Genomic DNA, 16,881 nt, shown 5'->3' with positions numbered 1-16,881 from the left:
GCCATCTGTTGCTCCGACATCTCGGACATCACCTTCTCCTCCGCAGCATCAAAGTTGAACTCTATTTTGTGTCGAAGGTCAAAACCAGGATCCCACATACCCAGCGGAAGAGAATGCTCCACGACCGAATCAATCGGTTCCATTGCAGTCTTTTTACCTTTTTGGAATGCACTCGGCATCCCCTCCACCCGATCGGCCTTCCTTTTTCGGGTCAATATCTGTTCGGGAGAAGGAGGGGGGTCGTCTACACACACGACCGATACATTAGTTGGTACGACTACAGGACGAACGAGGATGCTAGGAGCGTCCACTCCCTTGTTGGTGGTTCGAGAAAGCTTGAACCAGTCACGGCCTCCCTTTTTCCCCATGATTTCTACAAGAATCACCAGAAAACAGAAGTCAAAATCCGAACAATAAACTTTCAAAGCATTCAACCAAAGAACATACAAAACACCTTCGACTTGAAGTCATTGTATCTAAGGTAGTTGACTATCTTTCGTGAGGAAAACGGGCGAGGTAACTCGACCAGTACATTCAAGTCCCTCCGTTCAATGTCGGTCATATCGTCTAGGGACCAAGAATTCACCGTTCGAGGATCCTTGGTCCAACACAATGGGAATTTGGGACTACCATCATCACATAGGAAAAACAGACGACCCAAATCGGTAATAGAGATTTTAAAAAATTGGTTTCTGAAGTCTTTGTATCACTCGGCAAACAGTTACAAGATGGAATTTTTGGACACAGAGTTTAGGGACACCCACCCCCTTTTTGCGTTAGGACGTGTTTTAAAGAAGTGCATGAATATTTTAGCCGTCGGCCGGATATCTAAGGCTTGACACAACACACCGAACGCTTGAATGTAACCCCAACTATTCGGATGTAACTGAGAAGGGGCTACATTCAAGGCCCGTAGAACATCCATTTGAAACCCAGTGAAGGGCAATCTAACATACAAATCGTAGAACAAGCACAGATAAAAATAAAAGCAATTCCCACCCATTATGCCTTCCCCATGGAAGACCCTTTCGTCTTTTCTGCAAGCTATGAGTCTCATTGCAACATTGTAACCTAAGGTTCTAAGAACATAATTATTATTTACTCACTCTAGGAGCATAGCCTTGTTTAGAAACAGGCCAACCTCACGAGAAGCCCATTCGTAATCTGAAGGTGACAACGAACAACCCTCTTCAGGGCTGTCGACGGCAACTCCCCCACTCACAAATACTCTATCTCCACTAAGAAGGGACGAAACAGAACTAACAACCTCCATGTGAGCATCCTCAGAAGCATCTGGCGAACCATCCCGCCCCCTATCCTCACTTTCAGACAATGAATAAACGGGAGAAAAAGAAGCCATTATTACCTGGACAAGAGGTGAAGACCTAATGCAAATGCGATTTGAAGGAGACAAGCTCGAAGAGGAACCTCAGAAACTGTGAAGAAGACGCAAATACAGAAATGACAGTTAAGTTCGCCTGAGACGACCTATTTCATTAATGCATGTAACTGACGAAACCGCTAAACAATCTGCACCGTTGGATACAGATGATCTAATAGCTCTTTTTTTGACGACTCTGCTACTACCTAAAAAGCGGGAAAATGCAAATCATGCCTACGACACTAAATGACAGCGTAGCTGTTTCGTTCCAAAGTCACACAAGAAATCAAATTTGTTTGTCTGTCTCCCCATCTAACACGTTTCAATAATACATATTGAACGACCACAATACCGAACACCCTATCACCAACTAACACACATCCACCTTCTAGTCACTTCTTAAAAGTCCTACAGTTAAGCAAGACTAAAGCCTTACGCTTAACTCAGACTTGAGGGAGATGATGTACGGTAGGATATCTCCAGCGATCGGTTATAACGACCGAATGCGATAAGCAGACGACTAGTTATACAAGATAATGAATCAGTCATCATATTGGGCTAACTCTCATTATTGGGCTCATAGCCCATCAGTTTAAAAGGTTTCATTATTGGGCTCGTAGCCCATCAGTCTAAAAGGTATTCGAATAAAGATACTAAGAATCAAATAACATCATATTAAGAATCAAATAATATCTAATTAAAGATATAAATGAAGTTGTTTATCTGTTTATGGGTAATCAAGTAAGTTTTTTTATATTTTATTTTGTTTATATTCTGTTAATCTCATATCAACTCAAGGCCTATAAATAGAGAACCAGAGACACCGGCCAGTTACGCCTCATTCACGCTTCTCAGACTCCTAATTCATAGTACTATTTCACAGAAATTCTATTACCAATTCTCTCATTCTGAGCATCACTTTGCTGAGAACTGAGATCCTTCCACGACAGACACCTAACTTGAGCGTCGAAGTGCCTTTGCAGGTACCTCACCCCCTCAGTCAAAGTTTGGAGAGCAACGGATGGTCTTAAGTGAAGGAGAACGTGCGGTTGAAATAAAAGAAGAACCAACAATCCAGTCTATCCGAATACCAGAAAGCAGCGAAGTCACGTCATCCAGGTCAACATCTCGATCCCACAAAATATGTATCGAAACACTATCCATTCCAAAATTTATAACAATATACTCTGAATTTTAATGAAGAAAATTTCATTTCTCAAAACCAATTGATTTTTTTATATAAAAATCTTGGTTTTGTCACATTTTATTTAGATTTTTTATCAAAATAATCTAAAATGCGTGTATGTATATATAGAAATGACTTATTTTTAGGATGAAATGTAAAGTAAATTTTTTATATGTAAATATGCATATAGTATATTATTATTTAACATAATATATAATAATTAATTATATCATTAAATTATTTTCGAATTACTTGAAAAATGTACAAATAATAACTTTTATGGATAATAAAGAACAGTAAGGTGAAAAAAAAATTAAGTTGTAACATTATGTTAAAAAATTGTAACTTTCTTTGTTTTATTAATTTTCATGAATCTAATAAGACAAATTTTATACTAGTTAAAAATAATATAAATTCTTATCTTGAATATTCTAAAAAAATTAAATTGCCACAATTAAAAAATAAGGCGGAATGAATTTTTTATAAAATAAATAATGAAAGTGAAACTCTTAAAGAAAAAAAATTATAAGTATTTTAAAAGAATAAAGTAAGAGTTAAAAAGGGATTAATTTACCAGGAGGGGTTCAAATGGTAAATCAGTGTTTGTATCTGTCTACAAGGTTCTACTCATAACTAACCGCCATCAGCAGAAGAACATAGCAGACGTTGCAGCAGTGTGAGCCATGAAATGTTTATTTGCTCTCTCTCTTCAATGCGTTATTCATTTAATTGTTGAACTTTATTTAATCGCTTTATGATTCTTTCTCAATTCAACAACGTTCTTCACGGACCACCGTTTCCTCTCACCAGAAATGTGGCGTCGAAGCTTCTCCAAATTCGCCATTAGAGCTTCTGGTTTAGGTTTTCTAACGCGATCTTTCTCGCGCGTGGCGGGAAAGAGGTTCGCTGCGTTGTGGGGGAACGGCGATTACGGCAGATTGGGTCTCGGCAACTTGAATTCGCAATGGAAACCCGTCGTTTGCACCGCCCTCCGCAACGAGAACCTTAAAGCCATTGCTTGTGGCGGTGCTCACACTCTCTTCTTAACAGGTTCGCTTTTCATTCCTCTTTATCAAATTGGTTTTTCGTCCATTTTCCCTTTTTTTTTTGTTTATTCTATCTATTAAATTGAGCATTATCAATGAAAACGGAATTGAATCGTTATCTTCTTGATTGTTATAACAATATTATGCCGTCTGAATGGTTAGTCTTGTGTGGTACTATTGTTTGGGGTTCGTGTGTGAATTTTATAGGGATGCCATGGATTTTTTCTTGGGTTCATGGGAATTGGAATGTCTTTAACTTCCTACTTGCTGGTTTAGATTAGTAATAATTGTAATCACTGGGCTATTGGATTGGATGATACAATATGCCGGTGTGTAAAATTGGTGATGAGTCTGATGACTATTGAAGAGTCTTCGTAATGTCCGTGTAGGGGCTCACAATACTGTCTTCCTTTCGCAGATGATGGATGTGTATATGCAACTGGTCTTAATGATTTTGGGCAGCTTGGTGTCTCAGAGAGTAAGCACTACTCAGTGGTATGGTCTGTTTTGCATTTTTTTAGCTGTATTTTTTTGTCTGTTGAACTTATCTCTGCTGCAGTAGATTGTTTTTTCTCGATTGTTAGATGAATGCACGCCCTCTGGACATAAGTAGGAACCAGGAAAATTTACTTGACAGCGCCATTTTTGGATATCTCAGGAGCCACTCCGTGTTTTTGGAGAGGAGAAGAAAATTGTGCAGATCTCTGCTGGTTATAATCATTCTTGTGCGATCACAGGTCGGTGCTTATGCATGGTAGCGTTCACCTTTAAAAACTTGTATTTGATATATTTTTTTTTTGTACAAGTTTTCTACATGAATAATTTACCGTACAATTTTTGTATTTGATATTGGATGGCTTCTTTTTTCCTCCAAAATGAGTATTTAAGAGCTTTAAGTTCTTTTATCTTGTGAATTATTGCATATTCTTTAGCTTCCTATTTTTAAATTTGCCCCATGTCCACCTTTCTCTCCTGTCTCTGTTGTAGTGGATGGAGAGCTTTACATGTGGGGAAAAAACACAAGTGGGCAGCTTGGACTTGGAAAAAGTAAGAACTAAACCTGTATTAGCATTTAATGGACCTAAAGAGTTTTTTTTCTCCTGAACCTTCTAATATTATTATGTTTAACATTGAAAACTTGATACTCTAGAGCTGTTAAAGGTGCTCAAAGAAAAAAGGACGGCAGCTAACTCTGTTTTCCTGAAATGTAGGGGCTCCAAACATAGTTCCTTTGCCTACTAAAGTAGAATACTTGGATGGAATCAACATTAAAATGGCAGCTCTGGGTTCAGAGCACACTGTCGCAATTAGTGGTATGCAATAGATATACCAATTATTCATAATATCTTCTCAACTGTTGTTATTGAGTTCCTCTCAGCAAGCATGACTGTAATTTGTACACCGGATATTCATAATATCTTTTCAATTGTTATTATTGAGTTCCGCTTAGCAATCATGAATATAAAGAATTATTGTTATTGAGTTTCTCTTAGCAAGCTGACTATAGATTCTATACTAAATATGCAAATATCTCAATTGTTGTTATTGAGTTCCTCTTAGCATGCTGATTGTAGATTCTACACTAAATATGCTTAATATATTGTTGTTATTGAGTTCCTCATATCAAGCATGACTGTAGGTTGTACACTATATATTTATAATATCTTCTTCTCAATTGTTGTTTCTATCTTTGCTAGATGGTGGGGAGGCCTTTAGTTGGGGAATGGGAGTGTCTGGTAGACTTGGTCATGGCCACGAGTCAAGCATCCTAGGATTCTTCAGCAGTTCCAGGTTCTGCCCTTCTTATCTTGAACAAGTTTAGTTCTCATTGCTTCGTATCTCTGATATTTTTTATATTATGTTTAGGAAATTGCATTTTATCTCAAGTGATTTGGCTCAAAAGCACTTACCACTTTGTGGTAAAAAATTTAATACTTGACCTCCTTATTGTTTCCCTTTTAAGACATAACAAGCTGGGTGCTATTTTACATCCTTCTTTTATGGAGTGTACATTTTCCCGCCCTTTAAGGATTTACTATAAAGTTATCTAATTTTCATTCTTCTGTCAGATATTGATAGTCATTTTCTCACCCTTTTATTACCTTGCACTTACGGATGAGAATAGAATAGATCGCAAGAGAGACTTAGGCGTTTTTATGAAATGAACCAGGTCAATATGTTTGCAAAAGTATGCTTTGTTAGATAATTGGAGAAGTCTATTGGTCTGGTGACAAACCAATCTGTGTGCAAATATTTTTTTGTTAAACTTTTATGATGTATTAAATCATATTTATTTACTTCGATTTATATTCAGTGTGTTGATCTACCTAAAGACTCGCCTATGGCTTGTTGAAAGATAAATTAAGCATAATATGAAATAAACTTATAAATAAGTTATCATGAAGGTCATCTTAGACCATAAAATAAGACTTACATCACTATTAACAAGTTAGGCTCGACTTATTATTAGAAGACCCACATCTAGAGATAAAGCAATTCATAGTATATAAGTGGATGCAAACCTCACTTTACAAGTCAGTTTTGTGGGTTGAGTTAGGTTTAAACTCCACTGCTAACATGGTATCAGAGTCATCGTTAAAGCCTATCCTAGCGATATTTGTTGTTTGTTGGACATATTGTTCCACTTGCTATCGGATCACCTATTAATGTCTAGTACCACGCTCGAGATGTATATACTTCGGAGAGAAGGGAGTGTGTTAGAAGTCCCACATCGACTAGAAATAAGGCCAATTCATAGTATATAAGTGGGTGCAAACCTCACTTACAAGCCGGTTTTGTGGGGTTGAATTAAGCTTAAAGTTCACTTCTAACATTTTCAACTTGGTGTCAGAGCTCCTAATCTTGGGGCTTGGTTCCACTGCAGCAAGTCGCACCACCACAACTGTCCGAACACCACCATTGGCACCATCATTGGTTGGGGTCCTTGATAGGACAGAAAGGTGTGCCCAACACCATCAATCACAATGTCCGAAGTCGTTCCGTGAGAGGAGCCATTATGGACCGTCGTCGTTGCTGGCTCGTGTAGCCCATGCGCCCACCTTCTACGAGACCCACTCGCCGCCGCCGCCACAGACATGGTCACCAGAGCCTCCTGAGTCTGTTCCTAGGGTTGGTGACGACCCGTTTGGCCTTTATTTGAGTAGATCTGAGTTTGAAGTTTTTGCTCTTTTTTCTTGGGTACGGGATATATGAAGAAGAAAGTATTCCTTTGGGGGTACCGAATGACCTACCAAATATAGGAAGTACCTGTTGGTTGGACGGTCAAAAGTACTTACAATGGAGCCAATTTATTTTGAGGGTTCTCAAGGGTCGATCAAAACTTGATCACATAGATGGAGGAGGACCAGGACCAAATGATACTCATTTTTCAATTTGGGACAAGGAAGATTCATTAATTATGACTTGGATGTGGCAATCCATGATTCATGAGATAAGGAAAAATTATATGTTTCATTCTTCACAAAAGAAATATGGGATGATTTACAGCATACTTTTTTCTTTAAAAAAGGTCTTGCTGCTTATTATGACATCAAGAACAGGATATTTAATACAAAACAAGGCTCCCTTTCCGTATCAGAATATCACAAATTCCTAAGTGGTCTTTGGATGGAACTCGACTAGATCTAAACAATAAAGATGTGTAAAACAGATGTTGCCGCTCTTGTAGGTAAGTTGGGAATGATTGATATTCATTTAACAACTTGAGGGGGAGTGTTGTAATTTGAAATAATATCTTTAGAATCTTTCTAATTAGAGGAAATAGATACATAATCTTTTATTTTATTTTATTTTTCTAGTTTTCCTATTTCTCTTTTTAGGAGAACTAGATTATTACAAATAGTTTTCCTATTTCTCTTATTAGGAGAACTAGATTATTACAAATAGAGGGTATGAGAATGTATTTTTCATCATTAAGAATAATAAAATAAGTCTTATTTTCAACTCTTATATAAACTCTAACCTATACCTATTTCCATTTTGTCTCATGGCTTGAGTAGTAGTCGCTATAATATCGTAGTTTGTAATTTGTTTTACATTGGGTTTCTTTTACTCTGGTTTGGAACCGAACTGTCATAAAATTCTCGGTTTCTGTCTCATCGTACCTTGGGTAGTTCTAGTTTTAGTTTCCATAGTTTATAATTTGTTTTACCTTGAGTTTTTCCCTCTAGTTTGAAAAATGTATCTGACCAGCTGGTTGGACCAAGAGCCAGTTCAAAGAAACCATGAAATTGTCTTACTGAAGTGCCAATCAAAGAAACAGAAAACCTGCCTAAACCAGTTTATTTAAAAATATTTAATAATTAAGTAATTCACCTCTAAAACTTTATTTTACAATATTTAAACCAGTTTTGTTCTAAAATATTTAGTAATAGTTCTTTTAATCCAATTGTATTAAAATATTTTAACAGGTAAAACACATCTAAGGTTGGTGTTTGAGCGTTTTACACGATTTGACAGTTTAAAATGTTAAAAAAATAAATGTAGTTGGATTAAAAGAATTATATCCATTTATTTTTAAAGTTTAGGGACTCAAGTGTATCAAAATTTGGAAAAAAACGAATTCTAATTTGGTGTCAAAGTTTAGAGACTAAACATATTTAATCCAATTTTTTAATATTATTTAATTATTATATTAATTTTGTTAATATTGGTTTGACCAATATTGAACCTTGAACTAGTGCTCTGACCCATTCAAGCACTGCTCTGTTTAAGCAAAACCTTATTCACACCAATCAATTTCCGTATTTAATTGAGAAGTATAAAGAAAGCTGCATGTTCATTTAAAAATGCTGTTGAGAATATTGGCAACATAGATGCATATGTAGGTGGATAACTTAGATAATTTGAGTGACTGCAATTTGGGTTGTCAAAACAGACCTCCTCCATATATAATATATGTAGAGGGGTAAGATTTGGGACATTGATTGGCTGACAGTAAACAATAAGAAAAAACAAATACAGCAAAATGGAAAAATACATGATTAATTGAGAAACATTAATTTTAAAAAGTAGATTATACAAAAACTGACTAATAATTTAGCTTATATAGAAATTAAGCCAAGCTAAAAGAGGTGCAATTTTCTCTTTTAATAATGGTTTGTACTTATTCATTTTTTGTCATTGACTTTGTTGTTGCAATTTACCGAACTGGTTACATACATAAGCCAATTTGTTTATTTTCGTCTACTTTACTTTTAATGAGATAAAAATGAAAGTTCTGATAGATTTTAACCATGTTGAAATGTATTGTTATTTAGTTATTATTATTATTATTATTACTTCTTTATATGTACCAGATTTAGGATTAGGGTTTAACGTAAGTGCCTTACCTGTATTTGTGACATATATGTGTGTGTGTGTTTCTCTCTCAATATATATATATATATATATATATATATATATATATATATGTATGTATGTATATGTATATATGTATATGTATATATATATATATGTATATATGTATATATATATGTATATATGTATATATATAGAGAGAGAGAAAGAGAGAGAGACAAATCTGATCGGTTTTGTGAGGTTGATAGATTCTTTTAATCAAGAACCTATAGAACGCACACAGTACACACACCCAACACACAACTCGGAACTGTATAACCTCTGTATATTGCCAAACAATGATGAATACAAGATACCCAGAGAGCTTAACCTCTCCCCACAGAACTCCAAGAGTTCCAGCACAATCAATAAGATTTCAAAAAACTCCCTCTCCTAAAGCACCCCAACCCCTTTTATACAGACTTCTTCCTAACTACCCGTAGAGGCCTAACAGAGGTTGAGTTAGATTTAAAATCCACTTCTTAAGATGGTATCGGAGTAATTGTTAGAGCCTAACCACTCCTTATTAGACCGTTATCGGACCACCTATTAATGTACACGAAATGTATATACCTTGGCATAAGAAAGTGTGTTGGAAGTCTCATTGGGCTAGAGATAAAGTCAAATTAGAGTATATAAGTTCGCTTTATAAAATTGAGTTGGGTTAAAAGTTCAATTGTTGACCATATATGTGTGTGTGTATATATATATATATATCTTTATAAAATTGAGTTGGGTTAAAAGTTCAGTTCTTGACCATATATGTGTGTGTGTGTGTGTGTATATATATATACACACACACACACATCAATCAAAAGCGCAAAAGTGTAGGTTGACTACATTGTGTTTTCTCCATCTTATGTACTCAAGTAACCAATTTGAGTTGGATACAAAGACAGGACACTTAGAATATATTGAAGAATACCTTCTGCACTCAAAACATGTATGGAGAATTTCTAAGTTAGAAGTGTTTATGAGAAAAAATAACTATGTAAACAGTGTCTGTATTTGATACTTGAGTTAATTATCCAAACAGAGCTGCTTTGACTACGATCTTATACAAATTGCAACCTTTACCGTGCTATTCATATCATGTGTTTCTGTGTTGATATGCTCTTTTCATATTATGCAGTGAGTATACTCCAAGGCTTATAAAGGATCTTGAAGGAATCAAGGTGTGATGTTGAATGGATTGCCTCTTTGCTTCTAATTTAAGATGGTTATACTGGCTTCTAATATTAGCTTTGATCTTTAATGTTTTGCCTCTATTCTTGACTATGTTTAGGTAAAATATGTAGCTGCTGGTTTGCTAAGTTCAGCTTGTACTGATGGTACTTGATAGTTATAGCTTCTATCTTGTAATTTTTTTTATACCTTCTTGTATTACTCATTGCGAATTTTTCTACCCTATCTTGATGAAAATTTTGCAGAAAATGGTTCTGTTTTAGTATTTGGTGAAAGAGGAATTGAAAATTTGGTAAGCAATTAGTATTTTTTTTTTTCTACTCAACGTCTTCTGTTTGTGGTGACTAATATTATTTTCAATCCCTCAGCGTTTAAAGGAAATGAGTGACGTGACAAGACCATCCTTGATCACTGAACTTCCATACTCAAAAGAAGTTGCTTGTGGTGGCTACCACACCTGTGTCCTGACAAGTAATTCGTCAGTTTCAGAACTTAACCTTGTCTGATTTGTTTGTAATCATTTCTTTACTGTTTCATTATATTGTTTTCTGTAGATTCTGGAGAGCTTTATACCTGGGGTTCAAATGAAAATGGGTGCCTTGGCATTGGGTATTGTTTCATACTTAAGACTTGTTAGTTGGTCCTTTTCATATTTGGCATTGACATTCTTTTTTGTATATGCCTGGTTGTGTTCTGATTTTTCAAACTATTCTTATTCAGCTCCTCAGATGTCATTCATCTACCTGAACAGGTTCAAGGGCCATTCTTGAAGTCTTCTGTTAGCCAGGTTTCTTGTGGTTGGAAGCATACTGCAGCAATCTCTGGTAAATTCTTCCCTTGAACAGAAAATAATTTCCGTTTAGTTGTCTTTTTCTTGCCATATTGATGTAAATGCTGCTTTCTTTTATTACAAAAGAATAATTTCATCAAGGCCATATAAAAGAGATCAAAGAAAATATCAAGGAAGCAAAGCTAACCACTCTCATAACATATGTGTAAGGGAAGCCCTTTTAAAGATTACCCATTCCCCCTGCAAATATTGGCCAATTATTAGAGGTAGCCAAAAGACCAGTTTTAATAAGTTGAAAAGGGATAGAAAAATAAATAAAAGGGAATTTGAGGTGGATCAGGTTGGAGAGGTTTTAACCAACTTCCAATCTGAACTAAACAGGATGGACATAACCTGGATACCTGAGTCAAGCCAGTTTTTTAAGTTTCAGTTGAGTTGGGTGGATTTAGGAGTATATCCAACCTATGTCCACCCGTTCCAAATGCTAACCGTCCTACTAAACTTCTCATAGAAATTTCTTTAGATGTGATGATTACACTAAAGTACATTGTTAATTTAGATGTTGCCTCTAATTACGAGGAAGTTTGTTACTCACCTAGCTGTCTCTAGTTCATATATGTTGAGTTTAGGGACAGAGTATGGAAAACTTGATTGATTTTTTTTTAGGTTACAATAAACTGAAATTGTAGGGAAAACACTAAAGGGAGGTGAATAGTGTTTTGATAAATCTTTTCGCAAATTAGCGTCTAATAATTGTAGAGATGATATGCAAAAGTTTTAAGATGATTAGGCGTTAGGTTTTAATATTGTGAGTGAATGGAATACGTTCTTGATAGAGAAACAATAAATCACATATTTTTATACTAGTTCACTCAATCTGAATTACGTTTAGTTTTCCTTTAAGAATTTTTAAGGAATTCCACTAATCTTTTCCAAAATTACACTAGTTTTTGTCTCTTCAACATTTCACCAAGTATTCTCACTACTCTTGATTACAACAGGTATTAGCACCACTCCTAGTTTCCTAGTCAATTTGATTAAAATGAGTTTAGCCTCTACAAGATCTAACCTTAGACAATTGTCTAGACGTTTAACTCAACCTAAGCTGAACAACCAAATATTTGAGTTTTCTCCATAACTTACAACAAATTCATAAATAGATTTTCTACAAGGTGCAGATGAATGACTCTCTAGTGAGAGGATATGTGTTCAAATACAATACAATCTGTAACACTTGAAAGTTTTTATCTCTTTACAAAGATTTTTCTCTCAAAAGATATTGAGTGTTAGGTGATGTAAGAACACTTTGAGCTTTTCTCTCTTTTCTTGTTGCTTCTCTTATGTTATTATGTGTTTTTTCATCAACAAAATATTCTCTTCAAGCTTTCTTCTATATTAGTTTCTCTTGCAAGATGGTTGAAGTTGACTTTTGAAGGGTTAGTAGCTTTTCAATGTGAAGTTTGACTTTAGTGTATTTTATAAGTTCTAGAGCTTTTTTTCATAGCCTTAAGCAAAATTTGAACACTATAAGTTGGTAGCTTTTCAATGGGAAGTCTGACTTTAGTCTACATTCAATCAGTTTAGTTTAGAAAGCATTACTTCAACTCTTGGCTTCAGACTTATAAGATGTTTCTTTGTTAGACGTTACTTGATTAAAACAATTTTTCCTAACCAATGATATTTCTTTTAATGTTGACAATTAAATTTTAAAAGTTGGGTTGCTTAGACAATTTACTTTCTAGACGAATTTTATCTTAACATTTAGTTGATGGTGTAATACATAGCTTCTTTTTGGATTGTACAAGTTGTGGATTTTTTCCAGATTTCTTTGATAATGTTTTATTTAAGTTCATTAAAATTTTAACTTCTTCTCATATGACTTGAACTTGGTGTTTACACTGTACTTGTTGGAATCTTCATTTATCCTGGAATTTTCATTGACTTCAGAAGGAAGAGTGTTCACATGGGGCTGGGGAGGTTCCAATGGGACGTTCTCTGAAGATGGACATTCTTCTAGCGGACAATTGGTATGCTTCAAATAATTTATATATCCTAGTATTAGAACCAAGAATCCTAGAACTTATCTGGATTAACGAGAAAATGTACAATTAATAATGACTTCCGAATGTATATAAAATTTGCTCCTCACACGCGAGCTTTCTAATTGAAGACATATTTCCTTAGAGGAATATGGGATCTGATAAGTCATACTGATCCATCTCCTAAGTTAATCGATTAGTTTGTGGTCTTTAATATTGCTAAGTGCACAATTATCTGCGTTATAACTACAAATAACCGTTTATGCCTTCGTTCAGGGTCATGGAAGTGATGTGGACTATATAAGTCCTACGAGAGTTTGCTTTGGAGAAGACGTGAAAGCGTTGCAAGTTTCATGCGGGTTCAATCATACAGGTGCTATACTGGAATATACATAGCTTGTCTGCTCCAATAATTAACAATTAATGGTATTTCTTTAAGAAGATTCAAAATGTGATTAATCTCCCAGTGTTTGTTCTATGCATCACCATATTAACAATATATATATATATATATATATATATATATATATATATATATATATATATATATATATATATATATATATATATATATATATATATATATATATATATATCTTCTAATCCATCCGGGAGGATCCTGGAAGTTGCTAATGCATATACTGTACACATGTTGTATTATTCCATTTTTTTCTCAGAAATAGAGTCACAAATAAAGCTTCGTAAATAATGTACAATACTTGTAAAGAATGAGCAAAAAACATTGCTTCAGATAAATTACGCAAGGGAATTGTTGCATAGATGGGCAAAAAGGGAAGTTTGTAGTTCTTTTCTCCTTTTTATTTTTGGTTTGCTGTGTTACTGGTACTTACTAAACAGAGATAAATGCGTATGTCACATGCCGTGTTTTTCAAGAGCAGTTAGTCAGATATTTAAATAAATGTTCAGTTGGCAGTGCAATTATATGTCATGCTAATTGTGACCCTTTTCATATATACTTATCCACCACCCTCACAATTGAAAAGGCATTTCGTCAATTGAATGTTTTTAGAGATTCTCACGGATGTGGCTCTGCAATCCACCTCTACATATCATCAAAATGGGAACGGAAATCCCAATAACATGGTTTGGCCCTCTTTATTGTACGATAGAAGGAGCAATTAATAGTATTATTGCCCCACAAGTCAAACTCCTTGCTCCTCCTTATTTTTTATACTAATAAGACCTACTCTTTTTTATTTTTTAAATTACTGTGCTATATTTATAATATTTACAACTTTTCTGTCAGACTAACTAATGGAGTATGAGGTCGATTATTTTATTAGATTTTTTTTTTATTTGTAACACTTGACTCCAATCTAAAAACTTGTATAAATTTATTTTAGGTTTAATAGTAACTTTTATTTTTATATTTGTAACAGCTATTCAATATATATTTATCTATTTATTTATTTTTATTGAACATGGTTTTTACATTTTTAAAAATATTTAATATGATTTTTTTGTTAAATTAACATTAATTTTTTTTGTCTTTGATATTAGATAATTCATAAGCAAATTTTAATTCATCACTCATGATAATTGATTTAATGAAAGAAGTATATTGAATTTTTAAAAAATATATAAAATATCTAAACATACAAACATTAAATATTTTCTATAGATATAAGAATAAAAATATGCTTTAAAACCTTTATTTTATTCAGACTAAAGTGATATGGGGAATCTTTCATTTTCTTTTTATTGATTTTAACATTGCAGCGACCGTGTTTTACAATAACCTACCTACTCTTAATAATAGCTTGAAAGAGTTTTTTATAGGCAAAATGTCTTAGCTGATTTTGAATTTTGGGCAAAAGCTTTCAATAGCGATTCTTTCTTTGATGAATAATTTTAGATCTTTCTGCTTCGTTATTTTACTACTTTTTTACTTTCTTCACATAGTAATAATAATGTGTATTTTGTATTTTCAAGATTTTAAATATACTAATTTACTTAATTTCTTATAAAGTATAGTTTCGAGTATATGTTTACATAGGATATTTTCTTTATTCTGATCTGCGACGGCACATCCTCATTTTGCACATGTGCTTTGTGATATATACCGTATATGATAATAAATGCCTGCTCTGATAGGTCAATACACGGATAAAATGTCAGTTGGGTCAACTGTTTTAAAAATAAATTTTTATTGTTATTATTATCTTTTTACTTCTTTGCTTTCTACTCTTATGTTTCAATAAGTCTATATATTTTGAAAATATGTAAATTGGTAAGCGTTCTATGATATTTATGAGTACGATATTCTTCTAGATTCTACGATATTCTACGATATGTAAAAAACATTTTGGATTATGTTTCGGGATAAATTTTGGGACTGAGACACTGATCTGGATTTCGCTACTTTCTGATACTGGATCACGGACTTTCTCAATATTCTGCCATACGTTCTTCTAATCGCTTGTTGCACTTCAAGCTTTGACCGAGAGGGGGTACCTGCAAAGGTACTCCGACGCTCAAGTTAGACGTATGTAGTAGGGTGCTCTCGGCTCTCAACAAGGCAATGCTCAGAGTGAGAAAATTTGAATTGTTGTGTGATAATGATGAAAGTGAGAAGAGTGATCAATGCAAGCGTACCTTGTTTGGTGTCCTTGGTTCTATTTTTATAGGCTTTGGATTGATATAAGATTAACAGAATATAAACATAATAAAATATAAACTAACTTACTTGATTACCCACAAACAGCTCCATTTATATCTCTAATTAGATATTATTTGATTTTTAGTATTTTTAGTAAAATACCTTTTAATTTGTAGATGGGTTCTCAGCCTATTAGTCAGAGTTGGCCCGATTATGGCCTAGCATGATGACTGACTTATTTTCTTGTTGACCGGTCGGTTTGGTCGTTTAGAAACCGACCGCTGGAGGCAACTTACCGTACATCATCTCTCCCAAGTCCGAGTTAAGCGTGCGGTTTATTGGGTGGCTTAACTTTAGGACTTTTAAAGTGTGATTAGAAAGTGGACGGGTGTTGGTTGGCGATTAGGACGTTCGAGTCGTGTCCTATGGAGAGGCAATAGGATAGGTGTGATCGCGTGTGCCCTTGGAACGACACTATTATGTTGTCGTTTAACATGATTAGTGTTTTCTCGCTTTTGAGGTAGTGACAGAGTCGTGAAAAAAGAACCGTTGGATCTTCTTTATCCAACGATGCACATTGAATGGCGGTTTCGTCAGTTCCACACATTAATGAAATAGGTTTTCTGAGACAAACTCAACCGTCACTTTTGCCTTGTTTCGTCACCCTAATTCCTGAAGTTTCTATGCTCTATCTCTGCGAGTCTTCTTCAATCCACATTCGCCTCTAGGTCTTCCTCTTTACCTCAGGTAACAATGGCTTCTTTTTCTGTCGTTTCTTCTCTGTCTGAAAGTGGGCGAGATGACTCACCTGATGTTCAGGCGGAAGTTATAGATTATGTTTCTTCTCTTCTTAGTGGGGATAGAGTCTTCGTGAGTGGGAGAGTCGTTGTCGACGGCCCCGAAGAGGGTTGTTCGACTTCACCTTCCGACTATGAATGGGCTTCCCATGAAGTTGGCGAAAATAACACCTTCTTTGTGAACAAAACTATATTATTAGAATGGGTAAATAACAACTGCGTTCTTAGAACTTTAGGCTATAATCCTACCCTTAGGCTCATAGCTTGTAGAAGAGACGAAAGGGTTTTCCACGGGAAAGGTATAGCCAGAAGACATTGTTTTTATTTCTACCTGTGCTTGCTGTATGACATGTATGTTAGGTTGCCTTTTACTAGATTTGAAATGGATGTGTTACGAACCTTGAATGTAGCCCCTTCGTAGTTACATCCGAATAGCTGGGGCTACATTCAGGCTTTCGGTGTGTTATGTCAAACCTTAG

At 34.7% G+C, this 16,881-nt stretch overlaps 1 protein-coding gene across 7 annotated transcripts; it reads left to right on the top strand.

Moving 5' to 3' along the window:
- The first annotated feature begins 3,152 nt into the window (after positions 1-3,152).
- LOC106780651 (ultraviolet-B receptor UVR8) lies at positions 3,153-13,764 on the top strand. 7 transcript variants are annotated; one of them, XM_014668949.2, is made up of 15 exons: positions 3,153-3,257; positions 3,378-3,617; positions 4,032-4,108; positions 4,272-4,350; positions 4,601-4,660; positions 4,825-4,926; positions 5,311-5,404; positions 10,104-10,146; positions 10,257-10,302; positions 10,402-10,448; positions 10,525-10,627; positions 10,711-10,765; positions 10,877-10,980; positions 12,894-12,973; positions 13,262-13,764. In XM_014668949.2, the coding sequence occupies exons 2-15, from the start codon at positions 3,380-3,382 to the stop codon at positions 13,379-13,381; spliced, it is 1,248 nt and encodes a 415-aa protein (XP_014524435.1). In that variant the 5' UTR covers positions 3,153-3,257; positions 3,378-3,379; the 3' UTR covers positions 13,382-13,764. The 7 variants fall into 7 exon arrangements, 6 of the variants coding, with proteins under 6 accessions (XP_014524435.1, XP_014524436.1, XP_014524434.1 ...); XM_014668950.2 differs by having other exon boundaries at positions 3,178-3,243; XM_014668948.2 differs by having other exon boundaries at positions 3,250-3,617.
- Positions 13,765-16,881: the final 3,117 nt, after the last annotated feature.

Source organism: Vigna radiata, unplaced genomic scaffold (assembly GCF_000741045.1).
Source record: "Vigna radiata var. radiata cultivar VC1973A unplaced genomic scaffold, Vradiata_ver6 scaffold_51, whole genome shotgun sequence".
Classification (NCBI taxonomy): domain Eukaryota; kingdom Viridiplantae; phylum Streptophyta; class Magnoliopsida; order Fabales; family Fabaceae; genus Vigna; species Vigna radiata.
Note: the sequence above shows the minus strand (reverse complement) of the source record. Positions and strands in the feature narration are given on the sequence as shown.